The sequence below is a fragment of the Osmerus eperlanus genome, chromosome 6 (assembly GCF_963692335.1).
Source record: "Osmerus eperlanus chromosome 6, fOsmEpe2.1, whole genome shotgun sequence".
NCBI lineage: Eukaryota > Metazoa > Chordata > Actinopteri > Osmeriformes > Osmeridae > Osmerus > Osmerus eperlanus.
Window position 1 is genome coordinate 15,359,806 of NC_085023.1, and position 19,861 is coordinate 15,379,666.

A 19,861-nucleotide genomic window follows, 5' to 3' on the forward strand; every position below is an offset into this window, starting at 1 on the left:
AAAGCAATGGCACCTTTTAATAAATTGTATGAGTTCTTGCCAGATAGTATCAAACTGCAATATGGACAGAGCCAAATATTTACAGTCCAAAGACTGAGTAGCAGAGGACAAGAGATTAAAAAGCGAAAAGTGCACTTGAACATTGAGTGGCCTCGGGGGAAAAGATATGACAGAAAAAGGAGGTAATCAGTCAGTCAAGGACTCTGTGGTTTTGTAAATGTGAGACCAATACTTTAAAGCAAACAAGCATGAATAAAGTCAGACAGCTCACATAGTAAGATGACAGCTCTTTATCAGGGTCGAGCCCGAGATCTACAATGGGGAAAGGAGCTGGAGAGTGAGTCCAGCTTTGAGGAACGGCATTATCTCCCTCAAGGATCTCCAACATCTGCAGCTTCCTCTCCCGATCACTCTCCCAAAACCACAGGATGCCCCCCTCCCCATCCCCCACCCCAGTCCCGGTAAACGGGAAGGGGGGCGGGGGTGGGAGGGGTGTTCATCCAATTTTCTGCGCCAGCGCCAGTTTGGAGCGATGGCGAAGTGCAGATACAGTGACCTGGGCCGACCTGCCCGCCTCTTTTATTAGGGCCACATGATTGGAAGCAGCTGTGGCCCCGCCCCCACAGTCTAGTAGCGAGGAGAGGAATGCTGACCTGGGGAGAGGAGAGCAGACTCATCCTATAGGACCAGGGACATAGCTATAAAGTTATTGCTAATTTCAGTTATAACCCACTGATAACTTAAGTTATGAAGCTACTAAACCACAAATATCAGACAAAAAATCTTAGAATTTGTCTAATATGAGTAGTGTATCCATAGTGACATATTTAAGTCTAAATTACCCTGCTGTGAACTTTGTTGCTGTCACCATAATTGTACTATGGTACATACCACACTTAGTATTCTCCGTTGTTCGAGCATGTCAATGAATGAAACCACTGAGGGATTTGTCCATTCTGCTCAGACCATGTGGCCTCACGGACGTCTGACTTTCTCCAGGGGAACCTGCTGACATTTCGGAGTGTGGAGTCTCTAGGTGATGTGGAATGTGGTGCTGTGCTAGAGAACCATGACGAGGGGATGTGAAACACAGGAGGAGTATTGCGCACTAGCATCTGCATTCTCAGGCATGACTGGCATGCTTCACACACTTATCCTTGCCCTTCTCTGGCCCCTGAAATCATATATGAGATGCAGTTCTTACAGCTTGTTGTCTCTACTTCACCAGGAATTCACCTCTTTAACCACAAGCACACTAACTCCAATCACTATCTGATTCAACTAACTCGCACAAGTGCCCATGTGTCCAATAATGCAATCGAAATGCTAATTAGACTTATTAGTACTTTATTATAATGAAGTAGGATCAATAGGTGGTGTGTATATGTGTGTGTGTGTTTCTGTGTAGACATTGGAGTGATATGTCTCCTAGATCATGTAACTGCACTAGAAGCAACCCCCAAGGTAAGAAACATGTGTGTCCTGAGTAGCTGTGTTTATCAAACACACACATTTGCTCAGTCTAACTGAAATACGTCTCTACTCTCACCTGCATTTAACATCTGCCTGATAGCACTGGGCTTTTCACACACACACACACACACACACACACACACACACACACACACACACACACACACACACACACACACACACACACACACACACACACATATATGCACACACACTCCTGGGATTTTGTATACAGGTTTGTGTCCTAATAGTCCCCACCAATGCACATGCTTGTTTCAAGGTCACATTCACACTGTAGTGTGAGGATCATAAACTTACTGAGTGTGACGGAGGGTTGGCCGGTGGCACAAGCCTCTCTTTCCTATTCTCTCTCTCCCTCTCTCTTTCTCCCTCTCTCTCTTTCTCTCTCTTTCTCTCTCCCTCTCCTTTGTTTTCTGTGAATGAGACCACAGGTTCAACTATTTTATACAAGGACGAAAACTCACTCCTTATCACCTTCAGTGTCTCAAGCAATGATACTGTCTCTGATGAGCCAGAGAGATGAGGAGGGGAACATGAAAATCAGAGAAGCTGCCCATTCAGGTCCAGCTCCAGGTCCGTATCTAGACCGTGGAAAAGCTTGGCACCAAGAAGGAAAATTAAATATAGGGCATCCATTTATTGCACAGATATTATATAGGAACAGGAAAAACAACGTCCAAGCTAAGTACTACTGCATGTGTTATAATACAGTAAAGAAAACCATTTCCACAAGTATTTCTAAAACCAAAGCCATTTCATATTTCAGAGAAGTACTGCACGAACAGAAGTAATGAGTCAGGTTTTCCTAAATAGCCTGTGATCAGTTTAGTGACACAATGGTTTGTTGCTATCACACTATTATCTGAATAACCATTTCTTGACTTTCAATACCTCCAAATGTGAAATGCCTTTAACTATTATAGATGCACGGGTTTACAACCACTTAATAGTATTGCTCCCAACATTTACCTTTCATATTTCCAGGGTCACAAATTGCACAAGATTGACACATGCATCCTTTCAGTTTTCGAATAGACCTTTAGGCCCATACACAATGGCCGACCTATGCTCCAAACCCCTAATTAATGGAGGATTACATTAACCCACGGCGTATAATTATCACCCACAGAATTTAGACTGTAAAAGGATTAACTGGGTCAAATGCGGGCGTAGGTTGAACCAATCACAAAGGACAGCAAAGGCTAAACATTCCTGCGCTGCGGCAGGCTAATCCCTCACCCGCGAGCCAGTCCGCCACCACTCCCTCTTGGTGGATTCTCATGTAAACGGTCGTTTAAATGGAAAACTCGGCTTCAAGAACACAACTGTTTGCTCATTGTCTCGAAATATCCTCAAGAAAATGAACGTATTTAAATTGAATTAATGCGTGTTAGGTACCCCGAGGCGCACTTGGCCTCCCCTCCCGCGGAGCGCCCGCCCCAGCATGGCCATGCAAATAACCTCCGCGCTCTCGTAGGGACTCGGACGTATCAAACATTTGCCCCACTGATAAAGTAAAGTAAGCCCCCTCACACTGTTAAAACTCAGAGACATTCTTAAATTAACGTAGGATGATGATATTTAATTATCATTTTATTCTAGCAAAAGGAGAGCAGATTTATTCTTGACACTTCTCATGGAATGTAAGGAATTGAAATGAACTCCAGACCACAATATTAATCAAATACAAATTACTATTAATCATTTGCCAAGTGATAGCAGGCTTAGACTGAATAAACATGGAAGTTGTGTGCGTATGTTGTGAATTGAATCATTTCGAAATATAATGATATGTAGAGATAACAAGGCCAATCGTCGTGCGTAAAAGTAAAAAAAACACAAATAGACAAAGCGAACAATTAGTTTGATGCCAAATTTGGGGAAATACGCATTATTGTCCAGTGAAATGTTAATTTTAAATGTGATAAAAATATTATAATTGTAGTTTATTCTCATTCCACGAGACCTTGAATTGATTATAACCATTAAGATCGTAAACTGTTGTCCAGGAGATGGAGCTAAGCCTCTCCAAACTCACAAAACGATATTGACAAAAAGTGAAAAGTCTCATCAGGATGAAACCATTGGCTGTGACAGGCCCGAGGTTCTGCCTCAATGTCTGAACAACATGTGTCATCTATTAAAATGGTATCATGTCGCTTAAGTATTGTGAGTATTAAACTAGGTTAGGTTGCTCAATTAAAACACACGGTCCACTGTACAACTTGTGTTCACGTTTTTTATTCAAGAGTGCCTTAATAAACACTTTCTAAATAGTCTTCGTCTTACCCACAGCTATTAAAAGGAGTGTGAGGGCGCGCGCCCCTTGAATAAATCCCCGAGCCTCTGGCCCCAACCCCAGGCCACTGGGCTGCTGCGCCCCGCTGTCTCCGCTTTGTTTGTTCAGTTTCCAGCTTGATTGTATTTGTTAATTAGTTGCTAACAGCATGGTAATGCGGGTTTGATTGATGGCCATGTCACTAGCATTCACCCCACACTATCTGGAGCTCAGGCAGGGCTCGAGCCAGACTACCCCCGTCCGCCTGGTGATTTGTTGAACTAATGAAGCCCCCCAAAAAACGCTATTGGTCTCGCCATCACTGCAACAGAAATAACTAATGTGTCATTAAGTAATAGGCCTACGATAAAGAACGAAGGCATTCATAACATTATTTTAAAGTCTTTCATCATTCACAACAATAGAGAGCGAGACCCCGAAGTGATTGTGTCTAATAAAAAAGGGTCGTTGGTGTATCATTTATGTAAAACGTTGCTGGCAAGTCATTCAGCGAATAACTGTGGCCAAACATGACGGGATTTGTTTTGGGGTGCTAGCTAAAGTTAAATTCCAAAAAAGGTACAAAGCTTGGCGTCCATTACTTTATCCGTTTTTTTACTCCGTTTTTTGTAATGTCTGCTTTTAATTTAGAGTTTTACTTCTCCGACCCCAGAGACATAATTATAGTACACATTTTTCTTTCCAAAAAACAGAGGGCTTTGCAGACCACTTTGAAAGCAGTCTGGACTTCTTTATCAATTTAAAACAGAGGTTGAAGATTTAATACAATCCAAAAGTGTTAGCTTAATTAAATACTTGCTGAAAACATCAAGTGTTCTTATGTTAATTCTAGCTAACTATAGACTCAAATTGACTTCTATGTAGTCCAACATCTTTAATTTAAAATAAAAGAAAGTCATGCCATATCCATTATTCTTCGGCTACTTTACTCAAAACATAGCCATTAAGAGCAAGATTTATCTTTCTTGTTGTACTTATCAATTACGAGTTTCTATAAACAAAGTCTGAGTGATATGCCTAAATTATCATGATAAAATGTTTCAAAGTTGGCCTAAATCAAATTACAAAACAAAAAAACGTTCACATTAACAAATGCTGCCTAGGACGCCTTAGCAAAGCTGTGTATGTAGTTGTCTAATGAATGTCCATCAACTAATGCGTTTTCATCATTCATTTTAGTGGGCAGTTACGGAGCGTGCCATTACTCGAAACGGCAGCTCGAAGAAAACCAAAAGACCGCCCCACAACTGCTGGTTTGCTGGCAAGTCCTTGGTGCTTTTCCCCTTGCACCATGGGAAGTGTGGTCTTGCGGCTGCCGTTCTGAACGTATTGGAAGTACAAGTGGAATGATGGAAGAACTACAGTCATCACACCGCTGCATGACGACGTAGTCTGTCAATCACTCGCGTCTCTTGTTTAGTCGCTCAGGGGCTTCCAGTCTGAGCAAGCACCCCTGCCTGATGCGTGCACGGGCTACAGAGGGGGGGTTGCAGTCTGCGAAGGCAAGTGTCACCATGATCAACCTTATATGGGGTGGATCCTTATACTGCGTGGCTGCATGAATCATAACTTCAAGATGAAGACGTGATCACAGCGCATTCGGCATCATTATCAGCATCGGAATATCCATTTCTTTTTGAAGCACACTGTGGACTCGGGCACCGCTGCAGAGGTGCTAGACTGGTAGGCGGGGGTTGGAGCTGAGGACAAAGATATTTTATGTTATTAATAAAGCTGATAATGAAGCGCAGAAAGATTATGGTCGCGGCAGGCTTTTGCCTTTCATTTTTTCTAGGTACTCTTATGAATTTGCTCTATATACCAGGATTTGAGCACCACCAAAACCGAAATAGAGCACATCGGTACTACCACGAAAAACAGCAACGGGTTACGGGCGACTTTCAGCTTCACCTCGGTGAACCAGTCACCGAAACGGCTGCTGAGCCTAACAGTAAATCCGCCACAGGAAGCCTCCACGATCTCCAGCTGCAAATACAAGAAAGGTTCGACGAGGTTGTCCAGTACCGTCGGCGCCAAGCACATGGGCCAGGCACTGGAAACCCAGTCCGCCCGCTGGAGCGTAGAAGATTGATGGATTTAGAGCCAGGGCACAGTTGGGACCCTGTCAAAGTCATTGATAGAATTGATAATCGACAGACTAGTTTTCAAAATCGACTTTCTCCGTCGACATACCTCCACGTGAAATCACGGAAAGATTTTTCAATTTATTCAAGGAGCATTAACGGTACACTGATGCTTGGCTGCAGCAGCATTGACAACGTGACTAATGTGCAGTACCTGGGTTCAGGCTACACAAAGGCTGTGTACAAAGCAGCTCTTAACAGCAGCTTCTCAGTGGCTCTGAAATCTGTTGATTTCGGGGGACATGATATGGAAAATTGCGTAAAGAAATATGGCTCACCCGGAGACTGCTACAAACTTGCCTCCTTCAAAATAGTGAAAGAGATGACGCTGATGGAGAGGTTGCAACATCCCAATATTTTAAAGGTAATCTTCATTCGTTACAAATCGGTGTTAGATTATCTCACATGTCCATAATCATGTAGTGTCTTGTGTCTTCTCTTAGCTAGAAGAAAACATCAGTTAACATTTTATTTTTTTATAATATCACTGTAAAGTAATATCCAAAGGTCTAAATTCACTATCAATATTTCTTCAAAAGAAATAACCCAACAACAATTGCCTTATTTTACCAATGAATTTACAAACGTTTGTCCTGCAGTAGTCTAATAAGGAAGTCAAAAGACATCAGTCATTCCTCCTTAATGACCAAATACCTTTGGTGTGAAAATTCACTCCTCTTGTGTTAGAAGTAACACATGTAGTCTAAATAACCCTTCAAACATTTGTGAGTTTTCATAAAGTATATTGAAATCCGTTCAAAACCTGCAGCAGTCGAGTAACCACCGCAAAATATTGGTGTGATTGATGCGTTTGAGGCATGCGTGTGGTACAACTCGTAGAGACTGATTAATAGAATGTGCTTGAGAGAGAGCCATTGCTGAGTTGTTACATTGCCGATTTTAAGCTTATCAGCGGGGTTGCAGATCTGGCGCGTGAGTTGTTGCGCCACCCCAGGCAGTGTTCATCGACCTCGGAGTCTCATTTGTAAGTTCTGCTGTGGCATATCTTTTATCAACTCACTCACGTAAACATAGGCCTAAGCTAAAAACTATACAGCTGTTCTTTCTATACACCTCAGTGTGTAAATGTTTGTAATAATAGGCTGTTCATATGCGTAAAAGGTAGGCTATCCGTAAAAGTATTGTAGATCTATATCGACTAGCCTATTATTAATTTACTTGTTAAATTTGCTGTAGGGCTACACAGGTCATTGGAGCCCAAAGGTTTCCTAAATTGAAAGGTCAGTCTGTGGTTATTAAAAAATGGTTTATCGTCTAGACTATAATCAACTCACAGGGTGCAGACTCAAAAGGGTGTTGTGGGCACTTGAGCCAACTGCTGAACTGGAGGCTTTTTGCAACTAGCGGAATTCGTTTTTTACTGTAATATACTCAGCATGAGCCCTGCTGTGCAGCGCTCTAATTAAAATAGAAAGGCAAAAAGCAAAACCTCTTTAGAGGTGGACAATGGCATTCGCAAATTAGGTATTGTAGCAGTTATCCTGAACTTCCTGTATTGCAATAGTTCTCAGCCAAATTATCATGCATGGTAGAATTATTAAAAACAAGCACACACAAAAAGCACACAGATTTACAGCGGTCAAATAAAAGTTCCCAAGAGAATGGTCCTTTTGGCCTTATAGACAACTTTTAACAACAAGATACATAGCTAACTGAACACACATATTTTGCACTGAACACAAGGTTAATTATAATTACTGTATGTACAATTTTATTTTAGGTATCAGTCTTTTATAATTCACAAACACCCTTGATTAATTTGTCATCCAGCCCCAAAGCCTGAGGTTGGGATCCATATTAAAGAAACCTGTAGCTTAGTATAACAGTGTGGCTATATTTACATTTCATTCAGCTTTAGCACTTATAAAAGCCAAACACACAAGCCTACATTTAATATTTTTAACTGTCACACAATCACAATTTATAAAGGGTACTTCTTCTCTTTTTACTATACATTAAAGCAACTTGTTAAATGGTTAATGGAATATTTTACAATATTCCTCTTACTATATACTGTAGGTAAAGTAAAAAATTGGTAAACAAGTATTGTAACTTTTTGAAACAGACTACAGGTTAAACCTATTTTTTATACACATAACCTAACTTTTGTTGTTGTTTTTGATGGCAGCACATTGAAATGTTTTTTGTGCTTTCATAATTAATGTTTAATTAGGTTTACTCACTGGGTTTCCTACACAGTTGTAGTCAGGAAAGACAGCACATCAACATCTAAACCCGTCTTTTACCGATATCCAGCGTATGTTATAAAAGTACTTTTTAGGTTCACATTTAATATGTGGTAGTGGAAGTAAGACTACAGTCAAGGTTAAAGGTCATACACACATTCCTTATGTCTACTCAGGCTTTTATGTGTTTTATGCTATACACGCAAACACATTCATACACTCGCACTCTTTCTCACACACATACGTATGCATAGTTGCTTGCTCAATGCATGCATGCACGCACTCATAAAACACACATACCCATGTACATGCAAATCGTACAGACCAGCATTTGTGGGGGGATGAAAAATACAGTTTGTTTGTATTCTTTTTGTTTTAAGTGAATACTACCAAGTTGATTTATTTGAGAATAACACTGTGGAATACAAAATACATGGATGTTTTACCAGAATAGGCTCATACTGTATCATGCTAACATAAACAGAAATGTTGTACAATCTGACAGGAAAGTATTATTTCTTCTTGAATACGTTATAAATATGAGTTCTATTCCAAGAATAGAAAACTGTAAACCAGCTCCTGGGCAAATTCAATTTTTTTCTTGCACAGGGAACAAATCCACTATTAGAGGTAGCAACAGAACAAGTAAATAGTAAGAATGAGGAAAAGAACGTTTCAAACTGGGCGGAAGTTGAATTGTAGAAAGATCTTGTCCAAGAATAACACAAAAAACGTAATATGCCGAGACAGGTCGAGAATCCTTCAGCACATCCTCAGAGTTGGCCTTGAAAGCAGAGAGCGACCATAACTTCAGTACTGCACCGTATACCTTAGGAACTGTTTTGCAATAGCAAAACAGTATGGTTTGAAAAACTGTTTCATGTAAAAATAACTGCATTAAAATGCTCTCTTAAGATATAAAACCTGAAGTGTAAAAGCCATGTAGTTGATAGTGAATACAACTAAGATAAAAATGCATCACAAGGACATTGAAAGAGTCATTACCATCAAAGTTCCCAGTTTCCCTGAAATGCATCACTAGGGTGGCCCTCGGATCCAGATGACTAAAGTGAAGCTAGGGCTGGACTAGACATGTGTTCTCACACCAGCGGGCGTGTTTCACTCTCTCTGACCTGCTCCTTGTTAGCCTGAGTGTGAACAAGATGAATTTGAACAGATCAGAGAGGGAGATAACCAGAGGCGCTGTCTGAACTGTGAGTGTGTGTGTGTGTGTGTGGTAGGGAAAAGGTGGAAGGCAGGAAGGAGAGGGGGGCGGTTAAGGGATAAAGGCATATCTTTCACGGGGCTGGTGTGTGTGCATTTGTGCCTTTATGAAATGGCCATGTACATGTACAGAAATGAATGTGTCTGTGAGTGTGTTTGGATTAGGGCGATTAGAGCCAGGAGCTCTGGATTATATTTACATTATCTTGTCATTCTTTCACCCGTTCCCCGCCCCCTCCATCTTCCAATGTGAAAGTTGATCATCCCAGACGCAAAAAAAACCTGGGCTCAGTATAAGGATGAAGAGAAGAGGGAGAGAGAGAGAGAGATAGAGAGAGAGAGACACCGGAGAGAGCGCAGAGGAAGGGGGGTGTATGCCTGTGAAGTCAGCTGGAGACACAGTTGCAATTAAGAGCAGGATTAACACGTTAACCTCTGACTTCCAGGGGAAGGAAGCTAGAGGTGGAAGAGGGATAGCCACACAAATGTGGTCCACGGCCCCCCTGAGCCCCTGGAGCCTTGCCCTGGTTCTGATCACGCTCTGCTCTGGACCCATGGCTCCTGAGGCCTGAGTTTCTGGCTTCCCTCTCTGTACACAGAGCAGAATGGATCCGTGTAGATCCCAGGGACTAGACCTAGAAATTGAGAGGTTCCATCAAGGATTCCTTTAATTCTGTGAGATTTTCTACGTACTCACATTCATGCATCTTTTAAACATTTAAAAATGACCAAATCATGTGATTTTACACAATATATTCAGCTCTTTGAACATTTAATATCTTCAAAAGACAGTTTCTTGTTTTAGAAAATATAATTTAAAAGTTCTGTTATTATAGGGGATAATTATAGAAGCACCATTTGATGTGGTGAGATACATGGTCCCACACCATTACCATGGGGTTAACCCTTGTGTAACCACTTCCCTGTGTTCGAGTTCCAGACCAGACATGTCCAGGTCAGATAGATCTGCCAGCTCGTGTTAACCCTTGGAGAGAACCTTTGATGTGGTTTTGGAGGAAATTAGAAGATCGCTCCAGAGTATTGGAAGGAATTCCTCCGTTTCGTAAGACCTGAAGTTAGCCCCGCTACCCCTGTCTGTTTCTCTTTTGTGGGACAACGTTTGTAATATATATTGCAGGAAAAAAAGAGCTCTATGATTATTCTCTCCATTTCCTAGCTATCAAGTGTGAGTGTGCTTAAAGGTCCAGTTCATAGTATGTTGTGCCAAATAAGGATACAAAGGTTATTGTTTATTGTAGTTTGCCCAGTCGTCAAAGGAGTGCTAATAGTCATAGGTCTTAGCAACCCAAACCCTCTGTCGTAATCATGTTGATGTGTATGAATATGAAGTAAGGCAAATTACACATAGGAAAAAGGAATAAACAGAGTGTGTAATCATCAAAACTGTAAACTTTTAAAAGCCCTTCATGCACCCAAACCTTGAGTTTTAAGGATTTCACCCACCCTTTTTTATTGCATCATAAGTCTCAAATCTGATTAATGTACAAGGATCAATTCATATGGAAGGAGAAAATGACATTTGTTCTCTTTGCCAGTGGCACTACTTCCAAGACTCTGATTAAAACAAGGCATAACCAATTCTACCATTAACGTCATACGATATGTACCCTAGCTACACACAAAACAACTTTTGAAACACTTTTGATTAGTGGCACACACTCATACACATTCACACACACAGGCAAGAAACTAAATCCTTAAAATACACACTGACCTGGCACAACCTCTGAATAAATTGCCACATATAATAATTTGTAGCTTATTACTCCTCAGCTTACCTGATTTGTGAGGGAAATTAAAACACATTTGGAGCTTACAGTCAATACCCTCCTGTAACAGAGAGCCAGTTAGTATCATGTGGGTGTTAGAGAGCAGGTCTTGTTTGCCAGACACCCCGTAGTCCTCCTGTGACCTGGGGCTTACAGAGGAGCAGCAGTGTGCTCTGGGTCCTGGCAGATGCTGGGGGCTTCATCTCTGGACAAACATGGCTGTCTCTGCCCCTGGTTTGATCCCTGTCCAGGATCCTGGCCTGGTGAAAATGAATGTGGCTGAGGGCTAACAGCCAGCCAGCCAGAAATCCAGCCAGGTCCTGCTAGGCCCCCTCCCTTATTTAAGATTTAATAACGCCCCAAACAGAAATACTGTATTGAAATCTAAAATGTTTTCAAGTCTTATGTATACTGTAGCTGAGCTACCGCCTTCACTTGACTGGGACCTGTCTGTCTGCTACTGACATGACAACCATAAGCAGAATTCAGCTGTTATTTCTTTCTTCGATTAAAACCATACACTCCAGTATGTCAAATAAAGATATACGGTATGGAGGCTCAGCTTCCTTTGCCTAGTTAGCCTTAGTTACAACCTTGGCTTTGGGCAGTATATCTCTTTAAGTCTGAGTGTGTGGGTCTCCCCCATCAACTAGAGTCAGCAACTAAGCTGACTCACTTCTCCCCTCCAGCCAAGCTCCCTGAGAGCTGCCAGGCCTACTACTGTTGATTGCCCTAAAAAAATATCTGCTGGCATTTTCACACTTACCTCACCCCACACACTTTCTAGTTCCACAGGCTCCAGGTCTTGAATATGTTGAGTTTCAGTTGAAATATACAGGAGTACTGTAAACATTGGAAAACTGTCAGCAGCAAAGCACATTTACAAAGTAATGCAAGTATAGGTAAAACAAGTAGAAGTGTAACAAGTAAAAAGGTGAATGACCTTTGAACCCAAGCCAGATAAAATGGCACCAAATCCAATGCAAACGCTAACAGTATCCCGGCATGCAACTGTTATCTCAGAGAAACCAGGGCAGCTGAGGGGTCTGCCATGGAAAGAAAACACAGCCCTGACGCAGTCATGCTCACACAAGAATGTGCTGACAATCAACGTCAGTGCACACACACACACACGCACACACACACACACACACATACACGCGCACACATGCACACACACACATTAGTCAGTTAAGGGAATTGAAACTTTTTAATAATAGTTTTTCCACATATTCTAGAAAGTGCCATATGATAAATCACACACATGAACAGCCTTACTGTAAAATCATTTGAGGAGCTGTATTGCTCAGGCTATTTTTTTTTTTTTTTTTGCCATGCTCTGCAACTAAAACAGAAATGTAAGCTCGTTTTTATTTCATGTAGATCTGAGAGGTGTTGTTGGTTTAGACACTCCCATGCACTCCTCAGGCAGGACCCAGGGGTGGGGTGAGGGGGCACAGTTCCAGGCATTGCCCGCTGGCTGTTCCTCCTCACCCACAGGGCTGGCAGTGCCCGAGGCCACCTCAGATTGCCCGTCATGCACCACATCCATAAACATCTCTTCAGACGCACCCAAACTACCAACAAACACAGATCAAAGAGCAGGAAGCCATTTTTCCACTTTTGGACTGAATATATTCACAAAATAAACGTAAAATATACTTTCTTTTTGCGGAAGATTGAGAGTTACTTTGGTATGCCACCCTCTCCGCTTTTCTTGGTCAGTGGATTTTCTTTGATTCAGACTTCCTGGTGGTATAGTTTACAACTATGTTGATTGTTATCCTTTAAGATTAAATTTCATGCCCTCTAATTTTAACTGGTTCTTCTGGCACAAATTAGCTAAAGCAAATGTTTCTGCAAGCAAGCATCCAGACTCGCCTCAACGGTCACCTCAGCCACGTTGTGGAGAGTAAACCATTAAAATCATCCAAAAGCAACAGCTAAACACTATTTCATGTCCTGCAAGAAAACGTTGTAACACGACACATTTAAAACAGAATTTAGCTCTTGTTGAAGGGTTCGGGAATTCAATTATTTTCATGAAGTAAGCATACAGTATATGGGCCATTCCTGGTCACTTCTCTCTTCTCTTCAGTTGTTCGTAATGGAGGATTAGCCAGAGTTAGAAACAACATGGAGGTTACGTTGTGCTAATAGCCTAACATGAGTGTGTTCCTTGCGTCTCCTCAGCTGTATGGCTACTGCTACCAGGACAGCAATGACATTCAGGACACGGTGACAGCCATCACGGAGCTGGGCAGTCCTCTGGAGATGATCCAGCTGCTCCAGACCTCGTGGGAGGAACGCTTCAGGGTAAGAGAGAGAGAGACACACACACACGCTTACAAAAAGAGACATGTACTGGACATACTGGACACCCTCTGGTCCACACACATGCCTACAAACACACACGTGTACCCCCCTGTAACAGATGGCTGGAATGAGGACCTAAATACCACCTCGAACTTAGTTTTGATATAATGCAAGGGGTAACAAGGGGTAACTACGGGTAACACTGGGTTGGGTTGAGTGTTACATTGAAAGGAGTCCCCGTACCCCTAGTGTTACCACTGACACATCCTGTACAGCTCAACACATCCTTATATGTGTCACTGCTGTCCTCCACAACGCTACACCACACTGTTTCAACATGTCATCACCCAGCATCATTTGTCTCATTCTGTTACAACAACACTGCCTTTATAGCAGTGGGACACCCCTCCACCAAACACAGAGGGGCCGTTTACAGTTTGGCTAGTAAGCTATCTGAAATTACATCTGCCTGGTAAATATATACATTGAGGTAGCGTTCCATTTTGATTTCCTGAGTCTCAAACGACAGCCAGAAGAGTTTCCAGACTCGTGAGTGTTTCCACAGAGGATACCAATGCCTAGCACGTGTACAATAAATGTCCCTTTTAATAAATTTCCATTTTAAACAGTGGCCATGAAATACCAACTTTTAAAGACTTCTCTGTTGCTTGTTCCTTTGTTTTAGAGGAACAGAAAAGTCTGTCAGATCACTTTAAGTTCCCCCGTAAACATCAGTTGTCTTCTCCAAATGGTTCCGTAACTGACCAGGCGGTTTGAAAACTGGCACGATGGTAGAAGAAGGATTTGGAGAGACCCTGGAGAGAAATACCTGTGTTTCATTGAGATGTCTTGTTGTTTCTGTGACTTGTCCTGTCATGCAGTGAGGGAATATGGATGGAAAACGGTAGGGAGAATATTCGTCTTTCACCATGTGATCAACAAAGACCATCTAAATGTGCAGGGGACGGAGGTTGTTTCTTTGTTCCCGTTCCCCCAACGCGTCGGTTATTCCACCCTCCCCCCCTCTCCTCCCTCCTCTCCTCCTTCCCTCCCTCCCTTGCAATGGGACGCGGAAAAAAGAAGTGTACAAATACGAATGATTACGAAAAAAGCCTTTTCGTCAGATATTTTGCAGTTCGTCTGAGGCGTTGATAGACTCGTGGGACGTGCGCAGTGAAAACCACTGAATTTCAAACGCTCCATTTAGGTCCGTCGCCATTTCCTGTCTGCGTTGACGAAGCCTTTCATGGCCTACAGACGCTGTCAGCGAGCGAGGCACACCCACATCCTCCTTGGACCCCTCCCCCGTCACCTCCACAACCCTAGCCGAGCCTCATTTACATATGATTATCATAAGTAGCGTGTGCTCCTGTGCTGACGTACTACGGCGGACACATCGGGTGCTTTTATTATTTATTTTTGCACTTAGACCATAGCTGTATGGGAGAGAACGATGAATCACATACACAATCATATTCTTATTGCTCATAATCATTTGTGTTCAAGTTGACCCATTTCTTAAGCATTAGGCTAGACTCCCTTACTCGCTTCCTTCTCTCTCTTGTTTTCTCTCTCTTTCCCTCTCTCTTTCCCTCTCTCTTTCCCTCTTTCTTTCTTTCTTTCCCTCTCTCTCTCTCTCTCTCTCTCTCTCTCTCTCTCTCTCTCTCTCTCTCTCTCTCTCTCTCTCTCTCTCTCTCTCTCTCTCTCTCTCTCTCTCTCTCTCTCTCTCTCTCTCTCTGTCTCTCTCTCTGTCCCTCTCTCCTTCAGTGATACACTAGAACTCCATGGTCCAAGACTAACCTCTCACACTCTCTCCTGGTCCCCAGTACATTAAAAACAGCTTTTGTCTCGCCTGAATGAGGATTGAGCTGTTGGGCTCCTCCTCCTCTCCTCTTCTCAACCCCTCGTTCTGTCTTTCCTCCTTCTGTCTGTTCCTGGGGACACAGTGATATTTGGTTTAGAGTCTCTGTGTCAGGGTCTTAGTCCTGCCCTTCACATGCCCCTCCCAGCCCCAGTTGCTACCCTTGTTTCCTGGAAACAATGAGGAATGGATTATCCTTGGGTCGAGCAAACACACATGCACACACACACAAACACACACACAAGCACAATCCCCAACACACCAGAACACACTGAAGTGCTTTACTTGGAGATTTATAAGTAGCTATAGAGGAGTATGGGGACTTAGTAAACTTGTGTTCCAAAAGAGGACCATACAATTACTAAACAAACAGGTCTCAGCTGAACTGCATCAGGTCCGGGAGGAGAGAATTAAGAATTTGGTTCGAGAGAAAGAGGAGAACCAAAGAAATGAGACACAACTGTTTCTGTGTCTGCCCTTCGACTGCCTGAAGTGTAGCTATACTTCTGCACGCTCTCTGTATAAAGCTGACTGGACATAGTTGAGAATCTAACCAGCGTTTGCATGTGTTTGCTCTCAATAGATCTGTCTGAGTCTGGTGCGTCTGCTTCACTACCTGGCCCACTCTCCTCTGGGCTCCGTCACCCTGCTGGACTTCAGGCCGCGCCAGTTTGTCCTGGTGGCGGGGGAGCTCAAGGTCACAGACCTGGACGATGCCAGCACAGAGGAGGCCCCCTGCTCCCCCTTCTCCCCCTCCGACTGCGTCATGGAGTTTCCCGCCCGCAACTTCACCCTCCCCTGCAACAGAGGGCGCTGTGTTGGCATCAATGAGAAAAGGAACTTGTACAATGCATACAGGTAAGGTCGAATAATAATGGAGAGACTGGATATTTTGGTTGAGATTGTTAAAATGACAGTTTGTATGTTGACTAAAGGTAATCTACAGGAAGTCAAAGTTAATTTAGCACTAATCTAATGTTTATTTCCAGGTTCTTTTTCACATACCTACTGCCTCACAGTGCCCCGCCCGCACTAAGACCCTTACTGGACAAGATAGTCAACTCTACAGGTTTGTGTGTGTCTGTGTATCTAGTTCTTCAAGATTTTGAGTGCTTGTGTGAGGGAGCTACATCATTTCATCCACAAAACTTGTACAGCCCAGAGCTAGTTATCTTCCCCCACCCCGCCCCACCCCTCTCTCTCTCCCGCTCTCTCTCTCCCGCTCTCTCTCTCTCTCTCTCTCTCTCATCTCTTTATCTATCTGCTCATCAGGATGATGGTATGTCAGCAAAGGGTTTGTAATCTGTTCCTCTGGGACACAACAAGCCGTGAAGGCGCAGACGTTTTGGGCAGCAGTGTGTGTGTGTGTGTGTGTGTGTGTGTGTGTGTGTGTGTGTGCGTGTGTGCGTGCGTGTGTCAGTTGTGTAGGATTAGAGGCCAGCTCATGTGATCATATCTTCCCTAGTCAGTCAGTATACTCATACAGAGAGCATAACGACCATCACAGTAGTGCGTGTGTGTGTGTGTCAAAAGCAAACACGGCCTTTGTCCCATGTCCTCCGATCAAAGACCTTACATCACATGTTTAGTCTGGGTATTTGCATAGCATTTGTGTTTGTCCACTGCATTATTACAATGGTATGCTTTAATGTCAGTGCAACAATGGTCTGTAGGATTTGTAATGTGTAAACAACACTGTGAAGGAATGTTAACCCTAAGTTGTTGCTGTCTCAGGGGAGCTGGTCTGGGGGATGGATGAGACACTGGTCCAGCTGGAGAATGTGTTGCACCAGTACAGAAACGGGTTCTATCTGCAGAACAACACTCAGGCACACAGAGCTGGTGAGTACACACACACACACACACACACACACACATATCCACTCACACACACACACACACACACACGCACACACACATGCTGACCCACTCACACACACACAAATAACTACTCTCACTCACTTGTTGAGGTCTCACACTATAATCACTCCAGCGTTTACATACATTCCTGTGAGATAACGTTCTAATGTAGTTACATCCACCTATGTATTAGAGCAGAGGCCTGATAGAGTGTAATCGAGTAAAGTAACTCTAGATCTTATGTCCTGGTCTGGCCCTGTACACTGATGTGTTCCTCTGCAGACTGCATATGGTCCAGGTTGTGACCTTGCTTACGAACAACAGGGTTGATAATGGTAGATAATACAGGATAATCATGAATCCATTGTGTATGTATTTGTGTGAGAGAGCTAGAAAGAGTTTGTGAGACTGACAATCAGGGAGAAAGAGAGAGAGAGAAATATATAAAGAATGTGTCAATGCGTTGGAAAGAGAGAGACAGAGAGTGTGTATGTGTGTCAGTATATGTGTGTGTGCGCGTGTGAGATCCAGGAGCGAGGGAGAGCTCTGATATGTCAGATACGTTCAGGACAAATAGAGTGAGATCAAAAAGATTACAATTTATGTAACGGAGAGATACTGCGGGGGAGGGGGAAGACAGACTGGTCAAGCAATCCCATGATGCACTGCTAGGGGACCCACTTTCTTCCACTCTCTCCTCGTCGCTTGGCTTTCTTTTGTCGTTTGACCCTTTCCCTCCTCGACCCCTCCCTGTCTTTTCTTTCCCCCTCTTCACTCGCACATTCCCTGAGTGCCCTCTTCCCTCCTCTTCTTTCTCCTTCCCTTTCTCTCTCCATTCCTCCATGAGTCCTCGCTCCGCTCCGCTGGCAGTGCAAAAGCAGACACAGGCAGTCGTTGAGTGATGGCTACCCTCAGCCCGAGGGCCAGAACTGGGCTTAAAACAAGCCTCTCTCCACCTGTCCCCTTCTCTATCACCCCTCTCTCCACGCTGTCCCCTTCTCTATCACCCCTCTCTCCACGCTGTCCCCTTCTCTATCACCCCTCTCTCCTCGCTGTCCCCTTCTCTATCACCCCTCTCTCCACCTGTCCCCTTCTCTATCAGCCCTCTCTCCACCTGTCCCCTTCTCTATCAGCCCTTCCCTGCGCTGCTGCTGGGCGACAGCCGCGATTGGCCTCCATCCTCGTTGGCGCGGTCGAGCATGGTCGGGATCTTATTCAGCAGCCAGTGCTCGTCTGTGGGGAAGGCTTCCCTATGGAATGTGGCCTCACATCATGTGCTTTTTCCACGATTACACAATCCACCCCTCCGCCTCCTCTTCCGCTTTCTCCCCGTTGCTGGAGCTTTTAAGTCGACCATTTAGAGAAAGCGAAAGCTCCATAAAGCATTAATTACGCCCATAAAGCTTCTAATAGCTGTGGTTATTTACTACGTCCCGGAGAAGGGCTGTCTGCTGCCACGCATGCAGGCTGGACCGTGTGTGTGTACATGCCTATTTAATGTGTGTGTGTGCGCGTGTGTGTGCTCTCCGCACTGTAAATCGTACAGAACACCCTGCCCTGCTCTCCCTGCCATTTAAAGGCTATCCCTCTTTTTCAGCTTCAAACAGCCATGTAAACCTTCTCCTGTAAATCACTGGGACTGGGACTGTTTCTCAGGAGGATGGGAGCCAGAGTATACAGTAGGAGGTCGGATGCTCTTTAACGCCAACCAAAAAGCCATCATTATGGCGTGTTTGAGTTAGAGCACCAACCATGGTGTGGGTGTGTGTGTGAGTAAGAGGGTACTCAATGACTCACGCTCTATAGACTGACAGGCTTGTATAGGGTTGGGGGGGGATGCACTGTAAAAGCTGCCCTCTTCTTCTCATCAGTGCCATTGTCACAGACCTGTGAAGTTTAGTTAAACCCACAGACTGGTGTGTGTGTGTGTGTGTGTGTGTGTGTGTGTGGGGGGGGGGGGGGGGGTGGCAGAGTGTACAGAATGTGTACTCAGTGAGCACATTGTCTATGGACATATTGTCCCAATGCTGCTAAGGCAAAAAAAAAGAAAAAAAAGTTACATACAAGTTGTAGCACGTACGCACGCACACACACACACAAACACACAATTGGACATGGATGGATTGTCTGGTGTGTGGTTTCCAGGCATCAAGACTATGCAGAGTGTAATCAGAGCCATGATGGGTGAACCAGAGGATGACTGACCTCAGTATTAACAAAGAGACAGCAGGCTGCCCACCAGCAGAATCAGCAGTCAGGGGTGCTGCTTAGATGATATGCGTTATCCTCCCAGCCTTCTTATTTGTCACTTACCGGTATACTGTAACAGAGAGCACCTGCAGTATGACCAAGATGCAGGCGGTCCAAGACTTTGAAAGACGCGGCTCCTTCACAGGAAGTGAGCTGTACGTCGTGGCCAGGGGCCCAAGGTTCCAGGCTAACGCCGGGGCAGGAGTGAGTAACTCAGAGAGAAAGAGATACTTGGAGGAGAAAAGGGGGGAGTAGACGTTTCTCTTTCTTGGGAAGCCTCTTCCATCGCCCCTCCGTCTCTCCCTCCCTATTTATCTCGCCCCACCCCCCCCCCCCCCCCACCCCCCTCTCCCCTTCTGTCACTCTGTGAAGCCTGTCTGCCCTGGGTCGCGGTTACCCTGGCAACCGTGGAATGC

The 19,861-nt window shown here is 44.0% G+C and overlaps 1 protein-coding gene across 2 annotated transcripts; it reads left to right on the top strand.

The window, feature by feature from the left end:
• Positions 1-5,209: 5,209 nt before the first annotated feature.
• On the top strand, positions 5,210-18,303 carry pkdcca (protein kinase domain containing, cytoplasmic a). 2 transcript variants are annotated; one of them, XM_062463840.1, is made up of 5 exons: positions 5,210-6,301; positions 13,352-13,474; positions 15,919-16,193; positions 16,325-16,404; positions 17,070-18,303. In XM_062463840.1, the coding sequence occupies exons 1-5, from the start codon at positions 5,513-5,515 to the stop codon at positions 17,258-17,260; spliced, it is 1,458 nt and encodes a 485-aa protein (XP_062319824.1). In that variant the 5' UTR covers positions 5,210-5,512; the 3' UTR covers positions 17,261-18,303. The 2 variants fall into 2 exon arrangements, with proteins under 2 accessions (XP_062319824.1, XP_062319825.1); XM_062463841.1 differs by having other exon boundaries at positions 5,212-6,301; positions 15,919-16,168; positions 16,335-16,404; positions 17,070-17,177.
• The last annotated feature ends 1,558 nt before the right edge of the window (positions 18,304-19,861 follow it).